Below are 21,334 nucleotides of genomic sequence, written 5' to 3' on the forward strand. Positions count from 1 at the left end.
AGACAAAGACCTTATCAAAAACAAAAGACAATAAAGGAATAAAAGACTATATAAAATAGGTAAAATTCTATAGAAAGTTGTGCTATCTGGCACACCCTTCTTTTCATGTCGACAGGAAATCTTCATTCCGCTGCGAATATAGCAGCATTGGTAGCCTTCATCATCATCTTCCAGCGTGCAGTTATTTATATTCCCTTGTACAGCTCGAATTGCTGGAAGATTTCATGAATTACGTTGAATAAATGATTCTGATTCTTACTCTATTCCTCTAGGGCGTGTTCGAATCGGGCAAGTGCGGCACAGGATGATACACGTCGGAGCTCGGCGCGGCGCGGGCGCTGGCGGAGGCCCTGGGCGGCCTGGTGAAGCACGCGGCGGCGGCTGCGCTGCTGGCGGTACAGGTGCTGCTTTTGCTGCTGCTGCTGCTGTACCTGTGCGCGGCCAGGAGGCGCAGGTAGGGGGAAGGGGGGAGCTAGGCTGTAGAGTTTTTTGTTTCTTTTTAAGGTTGTTCCGTTCGAGTGTTCCTATTTTTGGTGTATTTCTATGCAACGCAACCAATATGGCGCGTTTACACAGATCCTTACAATCCCAAATAGGACGCGGGATGCGCATCGTATCGTGTATCAGACGAGAGGTTGATGTAAATCTGAAAGTAACTTTGTCTCTGTGAGATTATCTGGAAGTGAAACTACTGATCGTTTAAACTGTTGAGTATTTTGCGCTTGAAGTCGTAAGACTGAATGATCTTCTATTGTGTCTAGAAGTGTAGATATTACGAGGTTAAAGCCACGAGAATCAATCGTATTTTACTCAAACAAATCATTTCCTCGACGATCTGTGGTCAATAAAGGATCAACTCTTAATCATGCTTTGTGTGCAAATTACTCTACAGCTTAAAAACTTCAGGAGTATAATATAATCAACATAACGAACGAATTATAAAAACAGGGTTGACGTAGACCGAAGTTTTAATGATCCTTTGTCTTGGGATGATTCATTCGTCAACTGTCAGAGTAGTATTTGAGACAGAGATGCGTTTTCGCGCGAATTCGATTCGTGCGTACGCAACAACGCATCACAGCATTGCGCATGTATCCCCGAAGGAAATAACACAGGTGTAGTAGACACATACCACCTTACAAATAAAAAATAAACAAAAGCAAAGTTCAGTCGAATTGTATGATAATTGAATTCAACTTTGCTTGGCTGTCAGATACTTAAACCCATGTTCATCTCTGGCGTGGGTGTACGGTCACGAGCATTAATATGTATACACTTTGGTACCATGTCACATTAACATTTTTGACAAATTGAACTGTAAGTCTCACTAAATGTCAAATATGTGAGTGCGACAGAGTCCTAAAGTGGGTACATTATATTGCTCATGACTGTATATACAATACACTTCTGCCGACTTCTTCCGGGGTGCAAGCGGGATGCTCTGTTATTTCTGTCCTGTCGTCAAATGGATCATCCTATAAACATAGTCTAGCCCTTACGCCTAGAAGCACTCTCCCTAGTTAAAGTTCCCCCGTTAGCAGTAGTAGTCGATAGATGGCGCCGGGTGCCTTTCTAACATTTGAGATTGTCCTCGACTTTTGTTCTTTTTCGTTGTGTCTTGTACTCTGTGGCTGTTTTGATGGATGTTTGAGTTGGGGATGTGTTGTGGGTTTATTCGGTTTGGATATTTATTATATCAAAAACTCGCGATCACGATTTGGGGGTCCGGGTTTGATCTTCTATCGTGTGGGTTGTGAGGTGGATTACCAGGGTTACTCATGGCTCATGTGGCGGCTACGTACTTACAGCAGTAAATAGTAACCGGCACCAACGGCTTATGGTGCCTTCCGAACCACGAATCGTCTTACTTTCAGGCAATCAGGTGATCAGCCTGTAATGTCCTAACCAAACTAGGGATCACAAAGTGATTTTTGTGTTATGTCCCCACCAGGATTCGAAGCCAGGACCTCAAACCCGGCCTCCATGGTCCAGTGGTTGAGCGTTGAGCCCACGATCCGGAGGTCCCGGGTTTGAATCCCGCTGGGGAAATATACTGCTTACTAATGCTTACTAATGTAAGTAAGTAATCGTTACATAAGCCATGACAGGGGCAATTGGCGGCTCAATAGTAACCCTGACACCAGGGTTGTTGAGGTTGGTAATTCACCTCACAACCCACACTATAGAAGAAGAAGAAGAATACATAGAAGGCAATAAATAATGATTATAATAATACCGAAATGAAAATGATTGACTAAAAATGAATGGAAATATAAATCACACGGTCAACTCCAAACTAACGATTTTCGAAACACCTACACAGACAAGGCAGTACCTATATTTTTCGCAATAAAATTATATTTTGTTCACATTTCGTTTCTGATTGAAACTGTCAGTTTGTTATCACAGGATATGACGTTAATTAAGTATTTGTTGTGATTTTGTCTGTATATTTTGTGCAATCGATAGCTTAGCCTTAAGTCTTCCTTTAGCGCTAGAGTTCGATGCAATGTTAACCGTCTTTTGCGTAGCCACTTGAACTTTGTTACAACATGGTTGCATAAAGCTCAGACGCGCTCGGTATTTTATGTTAGTTAGGACTTTCTCGTTTTCAATATGTTTCACTGTTTTCTAAGAGATACAAGGGTATAAATATTTCGATGGAAATTCTCTCGATTAACTGAAACGATTCTTTATTCAAATTTTCCCGGCCCGGTTGGTCCCGGCTGCATTAGCAGTCGTTAATAACCATCAATCCGCACTGGGCCCGCGTGATGGTTTAAGGCCCGATCTCCCTATCCATCCATAGGGAAGGCCCGTGCCCCAGCAGTGGGGACGTTAACGGGCCGATGATGATGATGATTCAAATTTTCTGGTACAAATTGTTCTTTTAACGTATTTTTTTCTTTCGAAACAACTTTTTATTTTTTCTTCAAATGTAATTTAAAAGTGGACACGATTTCTTTAAAAAGTAAACGAAGGTTGAACACATTCAATGTTTGACCGCCGAAAAAAGGTAATTTCTTTTTAATTCTTTATCTGTTGACCTATGTATCTCTTAGAAAATAATCTGGGGGTCTAAAAAGGCGACATCAAAAGCAATATTGCAATTTGACATTTGCGCATGCGCATGAAAGTAAGTGCGCGATATGAACAAATGACAAATAGCAATATTGCTTTTCAGGTGAATTGCGTCGATGTGGCCTTTTTGACCCCCTCTCCAGCACCCAAAGTGTGGTATGCCCGTGGCGAGTTCCGTGTGTTATGACGTTCTCTGCTCGACAGAGGTAGTTTGTAAGTAAATGAATGAATTCTATAATTAAAATATAGCTTAGTGGCACTGAAGCTGCCTGGTAGATGGAAGAATATGTTATGTACCTAATATGACCATGATTTTTGTTTTTATAGCACTCACTCGTGCGTTAGGGTAACTCGCATAAGCACAGCATATATACGTCCCACTGCTGGGCACAGGGCTCCCCTCAATCAACCGTAGGGGCTACTGAGCATACTCCACAACGCTGCTCATCCCCTTAGGGAGTACGGGCGTCAGTTTATGTATGTACCATGAATGACCCATTACTAGGTCAATCAAAAAGAAAAAATAATTTAAAAAAAAAACATTTATTTTGTATCCTGCCTGCTACAGGACAACATAAACGTAGATACACGTCCCACTGCTGGGCGCAGGGTTCCCAGCAGTGGGACGTCTCAATCAACCGTCACGGGATATGGATACGAAAAATACTCTACCATGCTACACTTGCGGCTAGCATAACTCCCTAAGAGGGTGAGCAGAGCCACAAGGCGCGGTGCACCACCGGCGTGATGGAGTATGCTCCATACCCCCTCCGGTTGAGGTATTTATTATACTGAAATATGTGCAATATTTATACTTAATAATAAAAATATTTTACCATCTACGATGCAGCTTCTTGTATTAGGATTAGTGTTAGCATTTCTAATGTGATATTAAACATTGGTTCTCCACTAGGGCGAGTATTTTTTGGATCAATCTTTGCGCTCCAATTATCGTTTTTCAAAAATCACAGTCTGATGTAATTTTTTTCAACAAAACCACGATTTCTTTCAATTAATTCCATACATAACATAAAGAGCCTATATACCTCCCACTGCTGGGCACAGGCCTCCCCTCAATCAACCGGAGGGGGTATGGAGTATGCGGGCTAATAGGCTACTTGACAACCCAGTCAAATGAGATACGTTTTACGAAACGTCACGAGTTTTCTTTGGATTTTGTATGGAAATACCGTCCTGTGACGTCATCAATAAAAGCGGTCAAACGTCGTACTCATTGTTACTTAATTCATAAATAAAATTCGAATATAAGTCGAAAAGTAAAATGAGATTTATTTTTGAACATCTTGTACTGGCTTCTATCTCTTGATTAGCGTTTTATAATTTATCTTTGACCCGGTCAGATACCCAATTTCATTCCAAGGAAATATTGAGACTACAACTGGATTGAAACGGGCTTGTCTATTCAATCAATCATCATTTATTTGCGGAAAAACAAATAATAATTATTATTTATTTATTGCGAGGTTTTGTTAACAAAAATGCGCACTGCTAACGAGTGGAATTCTCTGCCGTCTTCTGTATTTCCAAATGCATATAACCTGGGTGCTTTCAAGGCCAGAGTGAACAGGCAGCTTCTGGGCGAGCTCCATCTTAGGCCTCGTCTACGCCTTCAGCCAAGTCTGGGGCCAAGAGAAAACCCATCAAAATTAAAAACAAAATCACATCAGAATTTGATTTTTCAAAAAGAGGCTGAAATTTCTTTCACTATAATGTGAAATCGATAAGTGTTTAGTAATTTGGTTAAGGATGATTTCGATTCTTATAAAATTCGCTCTAGTGTAGAACTATTAATTTTATTTGTTTTGCAATATAGTTTGACGTCGTTCCGGTTTGTACATTTATTACTTATTGTTAACGTTAGATTTATTTATTATTATTATTAGTGTAACTAAAAAAAACATCAATTTAATAATTTTCTGTCCAAAGAATGAATGGATATTTACTTACTCGATTTATTTACAATGTTTATTCTTTTCTTTACTTTTTTAATTTTTCAAACGCCCGTTATGCTCCAAAATGTTACGCTTAGTAATATTTTTAAATGGTAATGTTGAATATGTAATCGTTGGTGTTGCCAGTTAATAATTTTCCGGGCGAGCAATGATTTGTAATTAATTTATAATTCATTTTTTTGTATTAATTTATAATATTTCAAACATGATTTCTTTATTATATGGATCTAATGTATTAAAACCCCGTCAATTTACAATTTAGTGCTGAAAGTTATAATTATAAAACCAATATTTTGCCAAGATGGCGGAATTAATTGTAATGAACTTTATAACCCCAATAAATGGCGATCGAGCATTCCCTATAAGATATACTGATACTGGTAGGGCCTGTTATTATTATAAATCTTAAATATTTTTCCACTGAATATTTTTTTCTTAATGGCAACACTTATCAACAGTGCTCATTGATTGGAAGAGATTTGTCAATAAAGCCAATTTAGACATATAATTTAATCATTTTTATGTTTAGATTTTTCAATTTAGAATTCATTTTGCGACAAATAAGTAGTTGAATATTAACATGTTTGATATGGTTGTGATAATAATTACGTATTAATTGAATTACTTTTTTGTGTTTATGTTACGTAGTATTTGACAGATTAAGCTGCTCACTTACTTAACCCTTCATTGCCTACGTGTTTTTCTGGACCATACATCAATATAATTAGATTCCACAATGTACGTACTACAGTTCTATTTTAGCACAAAAATAGTTCTAGGTCTAATTATTTTTCTACCGCACTAAACAGGGTTAAAATCAAGTTTGACAAGTTATCGTAGAATGTTCTTTGATTTTGAGTATTTTTCTTCAAAATAATCCGAATTAATATTATAAACGCGAAAGTGACTGTTTGTTACCGGAACTCATCCCCTAAAGGGATGAAAAGGGGATGAATAAAAAGATCGCCACGCGGTCGCGTAAAAGCTAGTAATTTATTTTTCTAAACATAAACATAAATAGCCTATATACGTATTATGTCAAATCATTCAACCGGATGGAGCATACTCCACCACGCTGCTCCACTGCGGAAGTTTTTTTTATTTTGAATTTATTTCTTTATAATGATAGATATTAAAACAGGCCTAAAATGCCTAATTTTTAAACTACCAATATCTCTAAATAAAAAAGACCTCTGAAAAATATTGTTTCCAAGAAAGGACTAAGGCATGGTATCATTGCATTCTATGATAACTTGTACCATATAGGCCTCTTATATACCCAGATGTGGCCTGTGTCCCACTGCTGGGCAAAGGTCATACTAATAAATAAATATTTAGTTAAATACTATTCCTTTTCACGCTCGCGACGGTATCGCTTCTGTGAGCTTTGTCTGAAAGCCATTACGCATGCGTACTAGATCATCGTGGGCTACTGCTATCCGCCAATCACGACGTTCGAAATTAAGAAAGCGCTGTCTGATTGGTTGAAATTTTCGCTTCTGTTTGGATGTAATGTTTTTAATTTGAGTTTTGGAATAATGGATTTTACTTTAGTTATATTAGGAACTAATGTTTGATCGTAAGTGGGTTTATAATTTTACCCAACTACGAAAAAGAGAAGTTTAAAAAAAACTGAAAACTATAGGTTAGGTCCTTGTCCAATTATTAGATTCCCTTTTTTTTTCTTTTAAAATAAAGGCTTGAACGCCTGTGTAGGATGCCTTGTAGTTAGTTCTATATTTAAAAAAATAAGAAAAAAAAATTAGATAGCACTGAATATTCGAAACAAGTAGCTAAAGAGTTTATCCATTGATATTATAAAATTCTCTATACATATATTTTTTCAACGGTACATATTGTATTATGATATAAATGTATGTAAAAATATTGTAATATTTTATTTCCAAAGTAGGTTTAGTACATTTGTACATTTGCACATAAAAGACATGTGTGTGTAATTTATTTAGTACAAATTATTGCACTTTAAGTTTTCCTATCATTAACAATGAGAGGCTTTCCAGGTTACCCAAAAAAATATAGATGGCGCTGGGAAGAGTTGCCTTCGTTTAACCTTTTAATTCCATGGATAACAGACATTTGCATATTTTATCTTTGTTTTTGGGTATAAATGATGACCCTTGTTATTACACCCAGGCACAACACATCTTCCACCCATTATTATTCTGATCAAAATAAAGAGAAACAATGGTGCTAATTCCTGTAAACACCATCTAATTTTATTTTAAGTTATATCTGTCATTTTCTTATCCGCCGAAAAGGAAAGGGACGGGTAATCGACAAGCATATAATTTATGGAACACACGTCAATTTTAAGCACAAATCTAAAACAACCGTTTAAAAATTTTACATTGGCTAATAACCCGACAGAATCACGTCAAACGGTTTTCATACCAGCGAGATACCTTTTTGATTTGCCCGGGTTATTCATTCACTTACTCATTCTTCCTAAAATTAAGAGCTGTCAATCATCCGACCCTTTCCTTTTCGGCGGATAAGAAAATGACAGGTAAACTTAAAGTAAAATTAGGAGGTGTCTGCAGGAATCGGGACCAATATAGGTAGCAACATAATTCTATCCTCTGCCATTGCATTATATTTTTGTAAAATTATGTGCCCGAGTAATGAGAAAATAGGTAATTATTACGTTAAATCTGTACGGTCACGAACATTAATATGTATATACACTTTGGTACCATGTCACATTAACTTTTTTGACAAATTGAACTGTAAGTCTCACTAAATGACAAATATGTTAGTGCGACAGAGTCCTAAAGTGGGTACATTATATTGCTCATGACTGTATAACGCCAGAGCATTAATATGTATACACTTTGGTACCATGTCACATTAACTTTTTTGACAAATTGAACTGTAAGTCTTACTAAATGACAAATATGTTAGTGCGACAGAGTCCTAAAGTGGGTACATTATATGGCAGTACAACGCCATCTATTTTTTTCGAAACGTAGCTTGGAAAGTCCCTTATTAATAAGACAATATAGTAGTAAAATGTATGACAGTAAGGCCGAACGCTAACTCGAGCGAGTCAAACCAACTTATGCTGGACAGTTGTGCAAACTTGTTAATCGCCCAGTGTAAGTTGATCCGTCCTGTGCGAGTTTAGCATCCGATATGAACAGTGTTTTGAATATATATTCGTATAAAAAAATCAATTAGCATATATTTAACCACCAATTCTTCATCTAGCATTAAGAATATTACAATGAATGAGTGTAAAAATATGACATTATTTATTATAAAATAATAGGAGATGAATTTATTGTAATTTAAATTTAAAATGGTTGATTCCTGATTACATCTAGTTTTATTTTGAGTTATACCTGTCATTTTCTTATCCACGCAAAGCGAAAGGAACGGATGATTGATTTGAATGAGTGAATGGACAACCCGGGTGAATCAAATAGGCATGTCGCTGATATGAAACCCGTTTGACGTGTGCTGTCAACTTAATTCTGTCGGGTTATTGGCCTATGCAAAAATTTTCAGAGGGTTCTATGTGCCTAAAATTTAGGTGTTCCATAAGTTTTATGCCTTTGATTACCCGTCCCTTTCCTTTTCGGCGGATAAGAAAATGACAGGTATAACTTAAAATGAAATTAGATGGTGTGCTCTGAAATCAGCACCAATGTCCATTCAAATGTGTTTAATAAATATTGTATCAATGGCCTTTTTCACTGTTCGAAAGCTCTCGTTACCAGGGTTTCAGAAATGCTCTAAAAATGTACGAGTAACAGTACAACGATTGTAAATAAAAAATAAAATAAATAAAAATTGTTATCTACATCTATTGGCCTATTCGGGCACACGCAAACATAACCTAATTTCAGTTTGGCAGCTATTACATAGTCTGTCCTTCACTTACAATACGCGCTAGAAAGAGACGCAGCTAGTATTTCCTGTCAAAATAAGTAAAAATTAAGTGGGTGGTTGCTCGACTCGATACCATTCTAGACGTCTTTACGGGAAATAGACGTAAGTCTATGTGCGAAGTTTTGTTTAAAATTAATGCTTGATAAGACATTAATTACTTTTGGCAGTTCACTGGCACATCTCACGTTAAAACCTCACAAAACTAGGACATAATTAGCCACTTGACAGTTGTAACAAAATATGAAATATATCATCCAATATTTTTTTATTAAGATTTTATTTTACAAAATAAGAATGGGTTTTTTATCTGTGCATTACAAGACCCGAAACACGGGCGGCCATGATTGATCTTCGTGTGACGTCACATTTCATAAAATAATCAAAAACTATCCGTCAGGTTTCAAGTTACGTTTGACAGTTTCTTTGTTGAAATGTGACGTCACTAGGCGAAATGTCACGTGACCGAGCGTTTTCGCGCGAAATTTCAAATAATTGAAAAATAATATTTTTTTTCTATTATTTTATAAAGCTTTTTCGAGAAAATATATTTTTTAAGAGGTATAAAATAATCGTTTGTAATTTTTAAAATACTTATCTGAGAACTGTCAAGTAGCTAATTGTTGCGCCGACTCTTTTCAACATTAAGATATGCTTTTAGTATACTTTAATCATATCCTAAAAGTTAAGTCTCTGTGGTCCTGGGTCGCTTGTTTCCCGAACGGGGACCAGTTCGACCCCCGAACTTTCACTTTCACTAACACAGTTGGCTGTGGCCCGAGCACTAGATACGGCACAGCTCACTGACTATCGCGTTGGTCTAACCGAAAGCTCAGTAAGACATGGACACTCTGTTCATCTTGCATCTGACTGGCCCAATTGGGAATGCAGAGTATTAGTAATATCGTAACGAATACCGAAGGGGATCATTCAGCTCATCATTCTTAATATCAAGCAGAATTTCCTGTCGGAAAATTCATGACAATTTTAGTGTTTTTTTTTAATATTTTACTTTTATCATCCCCCTCAATATTCGTTACGATGTCACTTACACTCCATACAAGTACTTTCATGTACCTATACAAGTACGTATGGGTGTTAGTGACACCGTAACGAATACTGAGGAGGGTGATTCACAGCATGATTCTGAGTTAATATCAAGCTGATTCATGAAAATTTTTGTGGTTTTTTTTTTATTATTTTCAGTTCCATACTTTTGCGACAATTCCACTTGATATCAACTCAGAATCATGGTCTGAATCATCCCTCTATTTCGTTACGATGTCACTAATACCCTGTATAGTTGATAGCTTATGTCTTATATCCCAAAATGTATATGTGTTCTTAAAGAATATTTTACTTCCTGTAGATGAAGACTGGTGAAAAAGGCAACTTAAGATGTTAACATAAGTTGTATAATGTGATGAAATGTATAAATATCTTGTTATGAGTCTTTAGATATGTCGGTTTGTTCTCATTTCCCTTTTAGACCTACGAATATTAAAAAGAAACTAGTGGTGTTAATTTGTTGAAAAATGAAATAGTTACAGCCATTACGAGGAGCTCGGTGGCGCAGCGGTAAACGCGCTCGGTCTGCGATTGTTGAAGTTAAGCAACTTTCGTAAAGGCCGGTCATAGGATGGGACGCGTAACCATGACAACGCAAACCCGCAAACGCCATCAGGGGAGTTATAATGGCCACATCGAAGCAATTTGACATCTGCTTGTATTGCGCACTTACTTTTATATGCGCAAATGTCAAATTGCTTTCTTAGATGAATTGCTTCGATGTGGCCATTTTAACCCCCCTGAGCGGAGGGCAGCCATTTTTGTTCGACATATAGGTACGCCGCGGATTATACTAACATAACAGTTCCAAATTTGATATGAAACTATGGTGCCACTAGCAATCTTTTTATTATCTGTAGGTTTTATTATAAATCCTAGAATATTGAGACTTTTGCGTGTGTGGTGTGTGATATTCTAATGTTTAACCCCTGCTGCCTTAAACATCACAATTATTGTACCTTGGTAGTTTTTACTATTGCCTATAGAGGAGCGGATACAGCTTTTATATCGTTGGGGGAGGTGTCACCTGTTGCCCAGGGGGTCAATGACCCCCCCTACCCCACTGAATCCGCCTATGCTATAGTCGACTTTAGCTTGGCATATTCTTGTAACGGACTTAATAGCGTCATACACAATGTTGTAAGTGCGTTTATTCCCGTCTTCAGCAGGCCTAGCACGCTATGCAAGCGCGACGCGACGCGAGATAAAATGAGGTCTTTGATACGCGCGACTTCCGGGACGTCCGCGATTTTTCAAGATGTCGGACTCCAAAGGAAATGATTGACTGAGATTTTTTCAACATCATGTGTGTGAGATTGTGTGACAAACTTGTTATATTCAATTCGCGAGGAAGTCCATGCTATAGAATAAGGAATAATACTACGTATAGAACGGCAACTCTCCGCTCCCCACCAGCGTCTGAGCTAGGTTTACCTCACCCCCCTAGAACATAGTTTAACCTTGACTCGTAAGGTGTCAGACGTCACACACACAGATGCGCGTGTACGATAACGTCAATGTGTGGTGTCTGTGTAAAACGAAGTTGTTTGTATGAAGTGTCCGAGGTCTGTCGATGCGTGAACGAGGAACCTTAAATCGCCTGTCAAATTTGACAACTCGCGCTTTGACATTTACTCGCGCAGTGAGCGTGCTAGGCCTGCAGGAGTTGTAAAGTATGTCGTGCTAAGTTGTCTATAACAATTTATAAAGGGAAATGAATGAACCAACGTAAATAATTTGTTATGGATTCAAATGGATATTTTAGCAGACTATTATCAAATTTGAGAGAACTAATAAGTGTTAACCAGCATAATGTAACAAATAAATAGTTTTGTTAAGGAGAACAATAAAATGCGAAATGTTTTACAAATCGACGTTTTATTTTATTTATATATAACATGATATGTCGTTCCCGGGGATGTTCCCAAAGAGAGAATGTTCCCGTTGCAAGAACTCTTTAATAGTAAGGACACAGGCTTTTCTTTTTCAAATTGTTCTTTCTTGTTAAAATGGGGGTTAAAATGGCCACATCGAAGCAATTCATCTAAGAAAGCTATATTGCAATTTGACATTTGCGCATATAAAAGTAAGTGCGCAATGCAAACTGTCAAAAAGCAATATTGCTTTCTTAGATTAATTGCTTCAATGTGGCTATTTTAACCCCCCTGGTCTTGTCTGCCTAAAGATTAGGTAGTAAAAGTTTTTATTTACATGGGTTTTGCGCCTTTTTACTGCCGGGAATATTCCCAAAGTAGGAATATTCCTGGGAACGACACGTCACTGAACATAACCCTATATACGTATCGGAATTAACATTTACAATGACTTTCAAAATATTATATATTTTAGATAGTCTTGTACAACAGATGTTTGGTATTTTAACACGTTGAACGCCAGACTAAAATTCATGGTCTAGCCGAGTGAGTTGCGGCCATAGACATATAAGAGTATGGACTGGAAATACCTACAAAAAAAACGTGCCACTTCGTCGCATAAAATGGCGGCCTTTACTAGGGCTGCAAGCTGTTTCAATACTAGGATTACCATACTTGTACCTACTAGGTATAGCATCTTCTTTGCGAGTCGATGGCGATCGATACTAAATTTTTGCTGACCAATAATAGGTATAGCATTATAATAATAAGTATTCATAAGAGAACAGAAAGGGAAGGTAGAGGGTAATTAGGTGGTGTACTGTATTTTTCGTGTATGTTTTGTGTAAAACAAGTTCTTTTTGGTATGTTGTGTGCAATAAAGTATATTTGTATTTGTAAAGGGTTTAGTCAAGATTTATCTAAGTAGTTTCCTTAACAACTCTATAACATATTACATTCTTTATTGCGCACAATTCGAATCCACCTGGAGTGTATAATGAAACATAAATTATAACGTAAATCTGTTTATTAGCAAGTATTCATTTCACACATTATTTATTACGTAACTACATTATATTTACAATAAATACAAATCTAAACAGTGTCAATTTGTTTAGAAATTGTCTTTGTGACACCAAGTCACATTGCATATATAATTATTATACGCTTTCGGAGAAAGAAAATGTAAAGTTAAAGCAAACTTTCTTATTTCTTGGGAATACTTCTTTGGCAAAGGTAAACCTTGAAATTTGTTTACCTGCCTTTTCAAAAAGTCTTGCGGTCCTGCCAATTCTTCCATCAATACACTTTGCCCTTTATTATTTGATTTTTATTCTGCAGATCTTCCATAATATTCTTCAAATTGGCTATCTTTTAATTTTTTCATCGCGTCTTCTTGAACAGACTGAAATAAAGTTTAATAATAATGTTAAAACAGTGTATGTACTAAAATATATCTGATTTAAGTGCATTGTGTACCTGGTTGAATTATACTATATCATGTTAAAAATATAAAATTATTTGATAAATACCTTTTCATGTACAGCTTATGAGACAGACGTACGGGCAATGGCAGCACAGACGACGTTGCAGCTGTGGATTAGTTTTCCAATATCACCTGTTTCAGTAAATCCAGTCGACAATTTTGGATTGAAAGATGGCCTGAAATGAATGATAACTTTCATTTATTTATATAAAATTTGTACAACTCATAATTGTTTCGACATATATTATAATAGTTACAGACTAAGTATATTAAGTACATAATAATATGTAGTTGAATGATAGATAGTATAAACATGTTGTGATAACATGATACAAATATGTTATCTATCTAGCCAGTAGTGAGATGATGCAAGCTAGGCTGAAATTTAAATATAAATTTAAACACCAACAGCCTCTCTCTAACCATCGTCTTCTCAAGCTTTTATTTCTTGGAAACCTGTTAACGTAAAAGTAATAACTAGTATTCTTAGCCAGTATTATTGGCGCAACACTAATTTGACTATGACGAATAAAGATATTGGAAAACAAAGAAAAATACGGTTTGTAGTATGACAATTACTCAAAATATATAAAGGTTTAATGCAAATTCATGGCTCAGTTGCGTTGTAACATCAAAATCTATAGGATTGTTTGTATTATTCAATGAATACGGGGTACTAACCTATGAAGTGACAAATACGGTTGATTTCTGTCCTTTCTGGCTCCACACTGTACAATACAATACACGGACATGTTGAATAACACTTTTTTCAACTTCAACTTCGATTTAGCAAATCAAATCCTCGTAATTTATCCGCAAAACACAAAATACGATCTCATAAACAGCTACTTGACAGCAGAAGTACCACAAAACACAGCGCATAAAATGGCGAAAAATGGCACGTACCTACAGCTGTTGTGACGTCATCACAAAATGTTGCCATAACTAGAAATAACAAATATATATTTATCTCTTTTACCAAATTAAATTTTGTACTAGTAAAAAAGAGACAAAACGATTATTGACGACCTGTTTCATAAACTACTCATATTTGTATAAGATGATGTTTACATAGTAGAACAGGGCGCCTCCATATAATTTCCTATCTCTATGGTTGCGGCACAGATGTCAAATGGTAGACATTGGTGTTTGACATTTCGGAAAATAATGAGTAAGTAAATCGTGTTTTCCTTAAGCTGCCTATTATTTTTTAGTTATTTCCAGACAATATTCACATAAAAGTCTCTACGATATTTGGACAATTTTCACATTTTTGGCGTGGCCCCAGGGGTAAGTCCATCGGCGGGCATATGGTGTCCGTCATAGCGTTCAACGTGTTAAGACAAAAAATCGAAGTCCAATTAACTTAACGACATCATAATTCATAACCCAAGCAATCATCACCTCAGCACTCCATCCAGATCAAAATTGGCATAACACGAGAATTCATTGGCCAAATTATTTCTATGACGCGGCTGAAATTGGCATAATTTTAACTCTAGCAACTTCTCCACGTGTGCCTTCATAATAGCACCTGTACATACGACAATTTTATCTTTAGCTAGTAGTTTTATAGTCTGTGCAGTTTTAGTGAGGCACTCCTCGGAGAGGAATGGGGGGTCGGCGATGACCAGGTCGTATTGCTCCAAGTTGGGAGGCAGCCTGTCTGGATAGTTGTAGTCGTAGAATATGAAGTCTGGACCGTGGACTTCAAATCGTCTGTCGAACTCCAGGAGGGACACTGGAACAGATAATACAGTCCGATTTTTAAAGAGAAATTGGCGGTGATTCCGGTACAGTCATGAGCAATACAATGTACCCACTTTAGGACTCTGTCGCACTAACATATTTGACATTTAGTGAGACTTACAGTTCAATTTGTCAAAAAAGTTAATGTGACATGGTACCAAAGTGTATACATATTAATGCTCGTGACCGTACACCCTAACCTAACCTAATTATTTCTGTCATTTTCTTATCCGCCTAAAAATAAAAGGGTTAAAACGTTACAGGCATTTTTTGGCCAGGATAAGCCTTTCTTACATCAGTTTTTTTTATTACTGCACTTAGCAAAGATCTGCTTGTACAAACAAAATGTCTATCAATCAATATAGAGTTGTCCTTAGAGGTTCAGTAAGATCTACTCTGAACCGGCGTGCGTGTATGAAACGATTGATAAATGTGGAGGAATCAAGAGAAGTATGTCAGGATTGAAGCAAATGGAAAGTCTCTGCTTACCCTAGTGGGAAATAGGCGTAAGTTTATGTACGTATCAATCAATATTATTATATCAGGGGTCTGTTTAATAAAACTTACAATTGTAAATTACAATGACAATTTGATGTACATTGCGGAGTGTGTGATCACAAATATTTTGCAGTTTCATATTAGCTACGTAATGAACACCAAATTGTCGTTGTAATTTACACTTGTAAGTTTTATTAAACAGGCCCCAGGACGTCCACCACCACTTTATGATCATTTCGACAAACATCCGTCGTCCTTTTATAATAAACTAATTCTATTCTATTCTATAATATCAATATGGTGGCAACCCCAGGATAAAGGACACTACAAATTTCTAAACTCAATCGAAAAGTTTAATTCTGTTTTTTTTATAATAAGTATCTAATTTGACTTAAGTTGTGAAATAGTGTATATTTATGACACCTCACCTGTAGCTCTCTCCCCAACCTGCCGTTTGACGGGCACAAAAAGTGTGGGACAAGACAGGAGGGCCACTTTCCCACCGTTGGGCAATATTTTGTCCACTAACTTCACTAGTGAGTGCACCGTAGCTTCATCGTACCAAAACTGACTCAGTTGCTGAAAAGATACAAAAATAAAAATATTTTACGTATACACAATAGTGATGTAACGAATGTTGGATTTTTCACATTCGCGAATGCGAATGCGATTGCGAATAATTATCTTCAACATTCGCGAATGCGAATACGAATGCGAATATTTTAAAATGTCAAAAAAGCGCGCTTAAAATGTTTGACAGGTTTGACGTTTCGTATAAGTTTCACTTGTCACGGAATTACCAATAATTTTGAACGAAAAATGATTGTATTGAAAGCAGAAGTATTCAACGATGGGCGACATACAGGAGGAAATATAAAAAAGTTAGAAACTATGTTGTCATCGTGGGGAATTCCCAAAGAAAACGTATTATGTATTGTAAGAGATGGTGGCACTAACATGAAAAAAGGTATTTCTTTATTGAGCATTAAAAACATTGATTGTTCATCGCACCAAATCCAACTTGTTGTTAAAGAAGGGCTTAAGTCACAAGAATCAATCATTGCAGCCATTAACAAATGTAAAAAGAAAGCGACACATTTTCACCACTCTAATGTAGCTCAAGATGAACTTGTTAATCTACAAGAAAAGCTTAATCAGCCAAAGCTCAAGATAATCCAAGAGTGTGTTACGAGGTGGAATAGCACCTTTTACATGCTTAGAACGCATTTTAAAAAACAAAGATTCGCTGTGCCTTTATGCTTCCACCAGCCACAAAATTTCACAACTAACTTCAGAAGAATGGCTACTTGTGGAAAAATTGATAACGTTGCTTCAACTTTTTGAAGAAATAACTCGAGAACTAAGTGCAGCCAATGTTTCCATATCATCTGTGATTCCATTATTGGCCACTCTGGAAAAGGTGATTGATGAATATGATGCATCTGATGAGTGCATTAGGAACACTATACTTGTTTTAAAACAAGAAATGAGACACAGATTTTCTCACTTAGAAAACGACATATTATTTGCTACAGCAACGTTTATTGATCCTAGATACAAAACGAAATTCTTCAAAAATCCTTCAACAAAAAATCAAGTCATAAAAAATATTTTAGATTCACTTGGAGATGAGGACTTAAGTTTGCCGTCATGTTCAAAGCCAAAGCGTCCTAAAATAAGGAATCAGGATAATGAAAACTTGGGCTCCAGTACCAGTCTTTCAGAAAAATCTGTGACATTAAAAGAAACTATGAAAATGATGATGGACTCAAGTGAAAGCGAGGAAGAACTAGATAATGATATTCCAAATCCATTAGAAGTATTAATTTAAAAAAATATTAATGAATATGTTTTGGATAAACATATTGAAAATGAAGAAGATCCACTTCTTTGGTGGAAAGTAAATAGCAACAAATATGGAATTCTTTCTCCAGTAGCCAGAAAATATTTGGTAACTCCGCCCACAAGTGTCCCCAGTGAAAGAGTATTCAGTGGAGCTGGACTACTTTACACACCTCACCGAAACAGGCTTCACGGAGAAAGAGCCTCCAAACTTTTATTTTTAAAATTTAACATTCCATTGCTTCAATTTAATTATTAAGAATTAAAAATTACAACAAATGTAATAATTCAACATGTTATTAGAAAAACTATATTTTGTGTACCTTCTTACTTATATCATTTTTTTTATACATATATAAATAACTTGCAATTGAAACCAAATGTTAACATAACAAGATTAACAAGTATTAATCTTATTAATCGTATTAATCTATAATTAAATAAAAATAATTATAATTTTGTTTTTGAAAAAAAGGTTTATTTAGAAACAGTTAAAAAAGTTTTCGTTGTATTGTTTTTTAAGATTATATTTCATTCATTATAAATATATTTAATTCCTCAGATATATAAAGTGAAATGAAAAAATATACATTTAAAGCCAAAGGTTATAAATACTTAATACATTAGACATTTAAATAATTTTGTTTCAAGTAATTGTTTAGTTTTTTAATAAATAGAAATTGTAAACTTTGTTTAAAAATGGTAGCAAAATAATAATATACCACTAAATGAATGCAAACTTTACCAAGTTGTAACAAGGCTGATTAATGTTAGATTTGATGAGATCTCTGAAGTTCTTTTTTCATGAATAAGACATTAATTTAGAATGTAGAAGTATGATTTAAAATATCTAAGTGTTATCTATTGTATTATTATTTCATATGCATGCTTATAATAATTTCCTTTTTGATTATTAAAACATTCGCTAAGTATTCGCATAAATTTTGCGAATGCGAATGCGAATATTCAAAAATTTGCGGATATTCGCGAATGCGAATATTCGTTACATCACTAATACACAATATACAGGGTGGCCCAGAGGTTCATGTTCATAATGAAAAATTTGATAGAGGGGCTCATTGGCTACTAGAAACACCCCCATGTATGTTGAACGATTATTTACGGTTAAGGGGATAATATGACCCATTTTGTAAATTTTTCAAGAATTTCTACCTTACTTCAGAAATCATTATTTTGTCGCTATTTCTTTCTTATTTCTTATTTCTTTCATATCTATCCTAAAATAAAACTTCGCTGAAGAAAAACACACACACAACACATGAGGTAGTTATGATACCTAAAAGTATTTCTAAAAACTGCTCAATTTAATAGGCTTTTAGAAACATCCTGAAAAGCACCCTTAAAGGGGCAAAAAGGAAGCAATTGACCCTCAAGCTGCAAGCAAGATGAAAGAAAAAACGAAGATTGAAAGATTGGTTTGAAGGAAAAATCAATCTCATACATTGTAGCTGTTTCTTTCTAACATTCTTAAAGTGCTACATAACACATTTTAATAAAATAAAATACCCCCTTCAACTTTTCCCCCATTATAAAAAAAAAATAAAGAGTATATTTCGGACATGTTCCATAGAGGTTAGTAACAAGCAATAAATAATGATCTATTAAAAATAAAATACAAATCTTACCCAATTCTCATCAAATAATATATTCTCTTTGAGCTTGTCACTACTCTCTAGCTGGTTCAATATTTCCTGCCTCCGAGCCTGCTCGTTGTAGAACTCCTGTAGAGCTGCAAATGTCTCCGCTGAGAGGGATGGCACATCATCATCGTCTTCCATCCTTTACTAGAAATACAACAAAATAAATTGTACACTATCAAAGCATAGGAACAATAAAAGTGGGCACAATAGACAGACCTACTGCTAAAAAGCAATTTATGGATCCTTAGGAACTAAGTAAATTAAATATTTGTTTTAAAGTCACTATTTTATTTTGTTCCATATGGACAGAGTTAAAACTGCAGATTAGGCTGTATGGTACAATTCCATTGCCTTCTCATTTTAAAAAAATAAAATATCTACTACTCTGCATCTTCTTCTGATCCTTTTATCCTTTATCCCCTGTTTGGACTACTCTGTATGGATGGTGGGTGATGGAGAAAACTTTGTTGACATTACCCAAAGTAGAAAGGAATATTATGCTATCCACTCTTACTATGGTCCAAAACCAGCTGTGTGACAGAGACGCAACAATTATTTTTTTTAAAGCAAAGGAAATAGTATACATCCGGATACAGTCGAATTAAACATTTTTACTTGTTATCTAATCAATCTAGATGGTTCAGGTAACCGATATTACGCAAAATAAAGTTAAACAGAGGGGAACGAATGTTTATACCCGACTGACATATAAATTTAGGTTAGTTCTGTTCTTGGCGCACGCGAGTACGCTCGCTGCCTGAACAACACGAAAATAATCGCTTAAAATGCGTTTACTTACCTCAAAAGTGGTTTTCGACGTGGACAAACAAAACTAAAAGATGCCTGGTAAGTTTTAACAAAGAATTAACAATGTTTTTTATCGTGAATTAGCGCAAAATATGCAAATAAAGTGGAAATTCTCGATTTCGTTTGACAGTACGGATTTATTTGACAGCTACAATATTGCCCGCTTCAAATTCTAAATTCTACCATATGAATCTACAACATAAAAATCTGTATGTATGTATGATGAAATTACTAGAGCTGAAACCGTACTAGCACGACGCGGCAAAATATTATTTCTACTATTTCTTATGAATTAAAAGTTGCCCCCAACGGGCTTAGCACCGTAAGCACGCGACTCTTTCTCGCCGCGACATAGATCATTTGTCTCTCTCTGTGCAGTACTGTGAGAGAGTGACGGGTGACGTATGTAGAGGCGAGAAAGAGTCGCGCGCTTACGGTGCTAAGCCCGTAGATAATATTTTGTCACCGCGCAAGTGCCGTTTGAGGTTCAATTTTATATAATAATTGTCTGCTTTTAGTATTTTTAACCAACTAATAGTAAAAAGTAAATATTGCATCTTTTTCACCTTAGGACTATACCACTGAGACGACATAATATTTTTCAGGGAACATAACAGAAATGGATTTTGATAATCTTCAAGTATTACTTCTTCACAAGCATCCAGAGTTCACAAGAGAATGTTGCGATATGATCAACGAGGAATGGCCGCGGAGTGAAACTGCAAGGATGATGTCTCTCAGAGCCTCCTGTGACGATTTACCAACAAGTTTAATATTAATCAATGACAAAAAGTTAGTTCTAGGGCATTGTAAATTAACCGCCATACCGACAATACCAGAAAGTTGTTTTATAGAAACCGTAGTTATAAGCAAAGCATTTCGCGGTAAGAAATTAGGTACTTATCTCATGAGAAAAGTTGAGGAGCATTGTAAGTACAACCTCAAATTAAAAATGGTTCACTTGTCTACTAAAGGACAGGAGAATTTTTACGCTAAACTAGGTTACGAGATTTGTCCACCGGTGTCTATTTACGGTAGCCACATACCGAATTATAAGCCCACAGAAATTAGCCATAAAGTTGAGATTCCAGTGCCAATCAAAACCGCCGCCTCTTCGACGGCGCCCCCGCCCCCACCGATGCCACGAAACGAGAATTTAATAAACAATAACGTTATTAAATCTAACAAGACTTTCATGTTCAAGTATTTGTAGTGAGTAATTTTATATTTTTGATACTAATTTAGTGTGTAACCTGTTATGTCGTTTTAATAAAATGCATTTGAATTGTGATAAACTTAGTGTCATTTATCAGCATCCACTCATCGTTTCCATTATATAACCATTGAGGTTTCATTCGAATCAGAAATGAGGAGATCCGCAGGAGG

General features: G+C 35.8%; 3 protein-coding genes across 4 annotated transcripts in view; 2 read left to right on the forward strand and 1 right to left on the reverse strand.

The window, feature by feature from the left end:
- The window catches only part of LOC126375348 (kinesin-like protein Klp98A), a 41,948-nt gene extending 30,045 nt beyond the window's left edge, over positions 1-11,903 (forward strand). Inside the window, exon 28 of the mRNA XM_050022295.1 lies at positions 273-11,903. Within this exon, the coding sequence (XP_049878252.1) occupies positions 273-308 (36 nt within the window). The 3' untranslated portion in view covers positions 309-11,903. The remainder of the gene's footprint in view (positions 1-272) is intronic.
- Positions 11,904-11,951: 48 nt separating this feature from the next.
- Positions 11,952-20,081, reverse strand: LOC126375328 (EEF1A lysine methyltransferase 1). Of its 2 annotated transcripts, XR_007567554.1 has the most exons (5): positions 19,941-20,081; positions 19,127-19,285; positions 16,067-16,217; positions 14,729-15,132; positions 11,952-12,409 (listed from the first exon to the last, which is right to left on the reverse strand). XR_007567554.1 is itself a non-coding variant. In XM_050022271.1 (4 exons), the coding sequence occupies exons 2-4, from the start codon at positions 19,277-19,279 to the stop codon at positions 14,792-14,794; spliced, it is 645 nt and encodes a 214-aa protein (XP_049878228.1). In that variant the 5' UTR covers positions 19,280-19,285; positions 19,941-20,081; the 3' UTR covers positions 14,505-14,791. The 2 variants fall into 2 exon arrangements, 1 of the variants encoding a protein (XP_049878228.1); XM_050022271.1 differs by lacking the exon at positions 11,952-12,409 and having other exon boundaries at positions 14,505-15,132.
- LOC126375333 (N-alpha-acetyltransferase 80) lies at positions 19,852-21,221 on the forward strand. Its single transcript, XM_050022275.1, has 2 exons — positions 19,852-19,987; positions 20,554-21,221. The coding sequence occupies exons 1-2, from the start codon at positions 19,981-19,983 to the stop codon at positions 21,159-21,161; spliced, it is 615 nt and encodes a 204-aa protein (XP_049878232.1). The 5' UTR covers positions 19,852-19,980; the 3' UTR covers positions 21,162-21,221.
- The last annotated feature ends 113 nt before the right edge of the window (positions 21,222-21,334 follow it).

Source organism: Pectinophora gossypiella, chromosome 18, assembly GCF_024362695.1.
Source record: "Pectinophora gossypiella chromosome 18, ilPecGoss1.1, whole genome shotgun sequence".
Taxonomy (NCBI): domain Eukaryota; kingdom Metazoa; phylum Arthropoda; class Insecta; order Lepidoptera; family Gelechiidae; genus Pectinophora; species Pectinophora gossypiella.

What these genes read in the sequence shown, in the direction of transcription:
- LOC126375328 (XM_050022271.1), bottom strand. Translation starts at nt 19,279, where the DNA reads ATGGAAGACGATGATGATGTGCCATCCCTCTCAGCGGAGACATTTGCA. An exon ending in TATTATTTGATGAGAATTGG is followed by an intron (nt 16,218 to 19,126) that starts GTAAGATTTGTA and finishes GTATCTTTTCAG; the next exon opens with CAACTGAGTCAGTTTTGGTA. An exon ending in GGTTGGGGAGAGAGCTACAG is followed by an intron (nt 15,133 to 16,066) that starts GTGAGGTGTCAT and finishes TATCTGTTCCAG; the next exon opens with TGTCCCTCCTGGAGTTCGAC.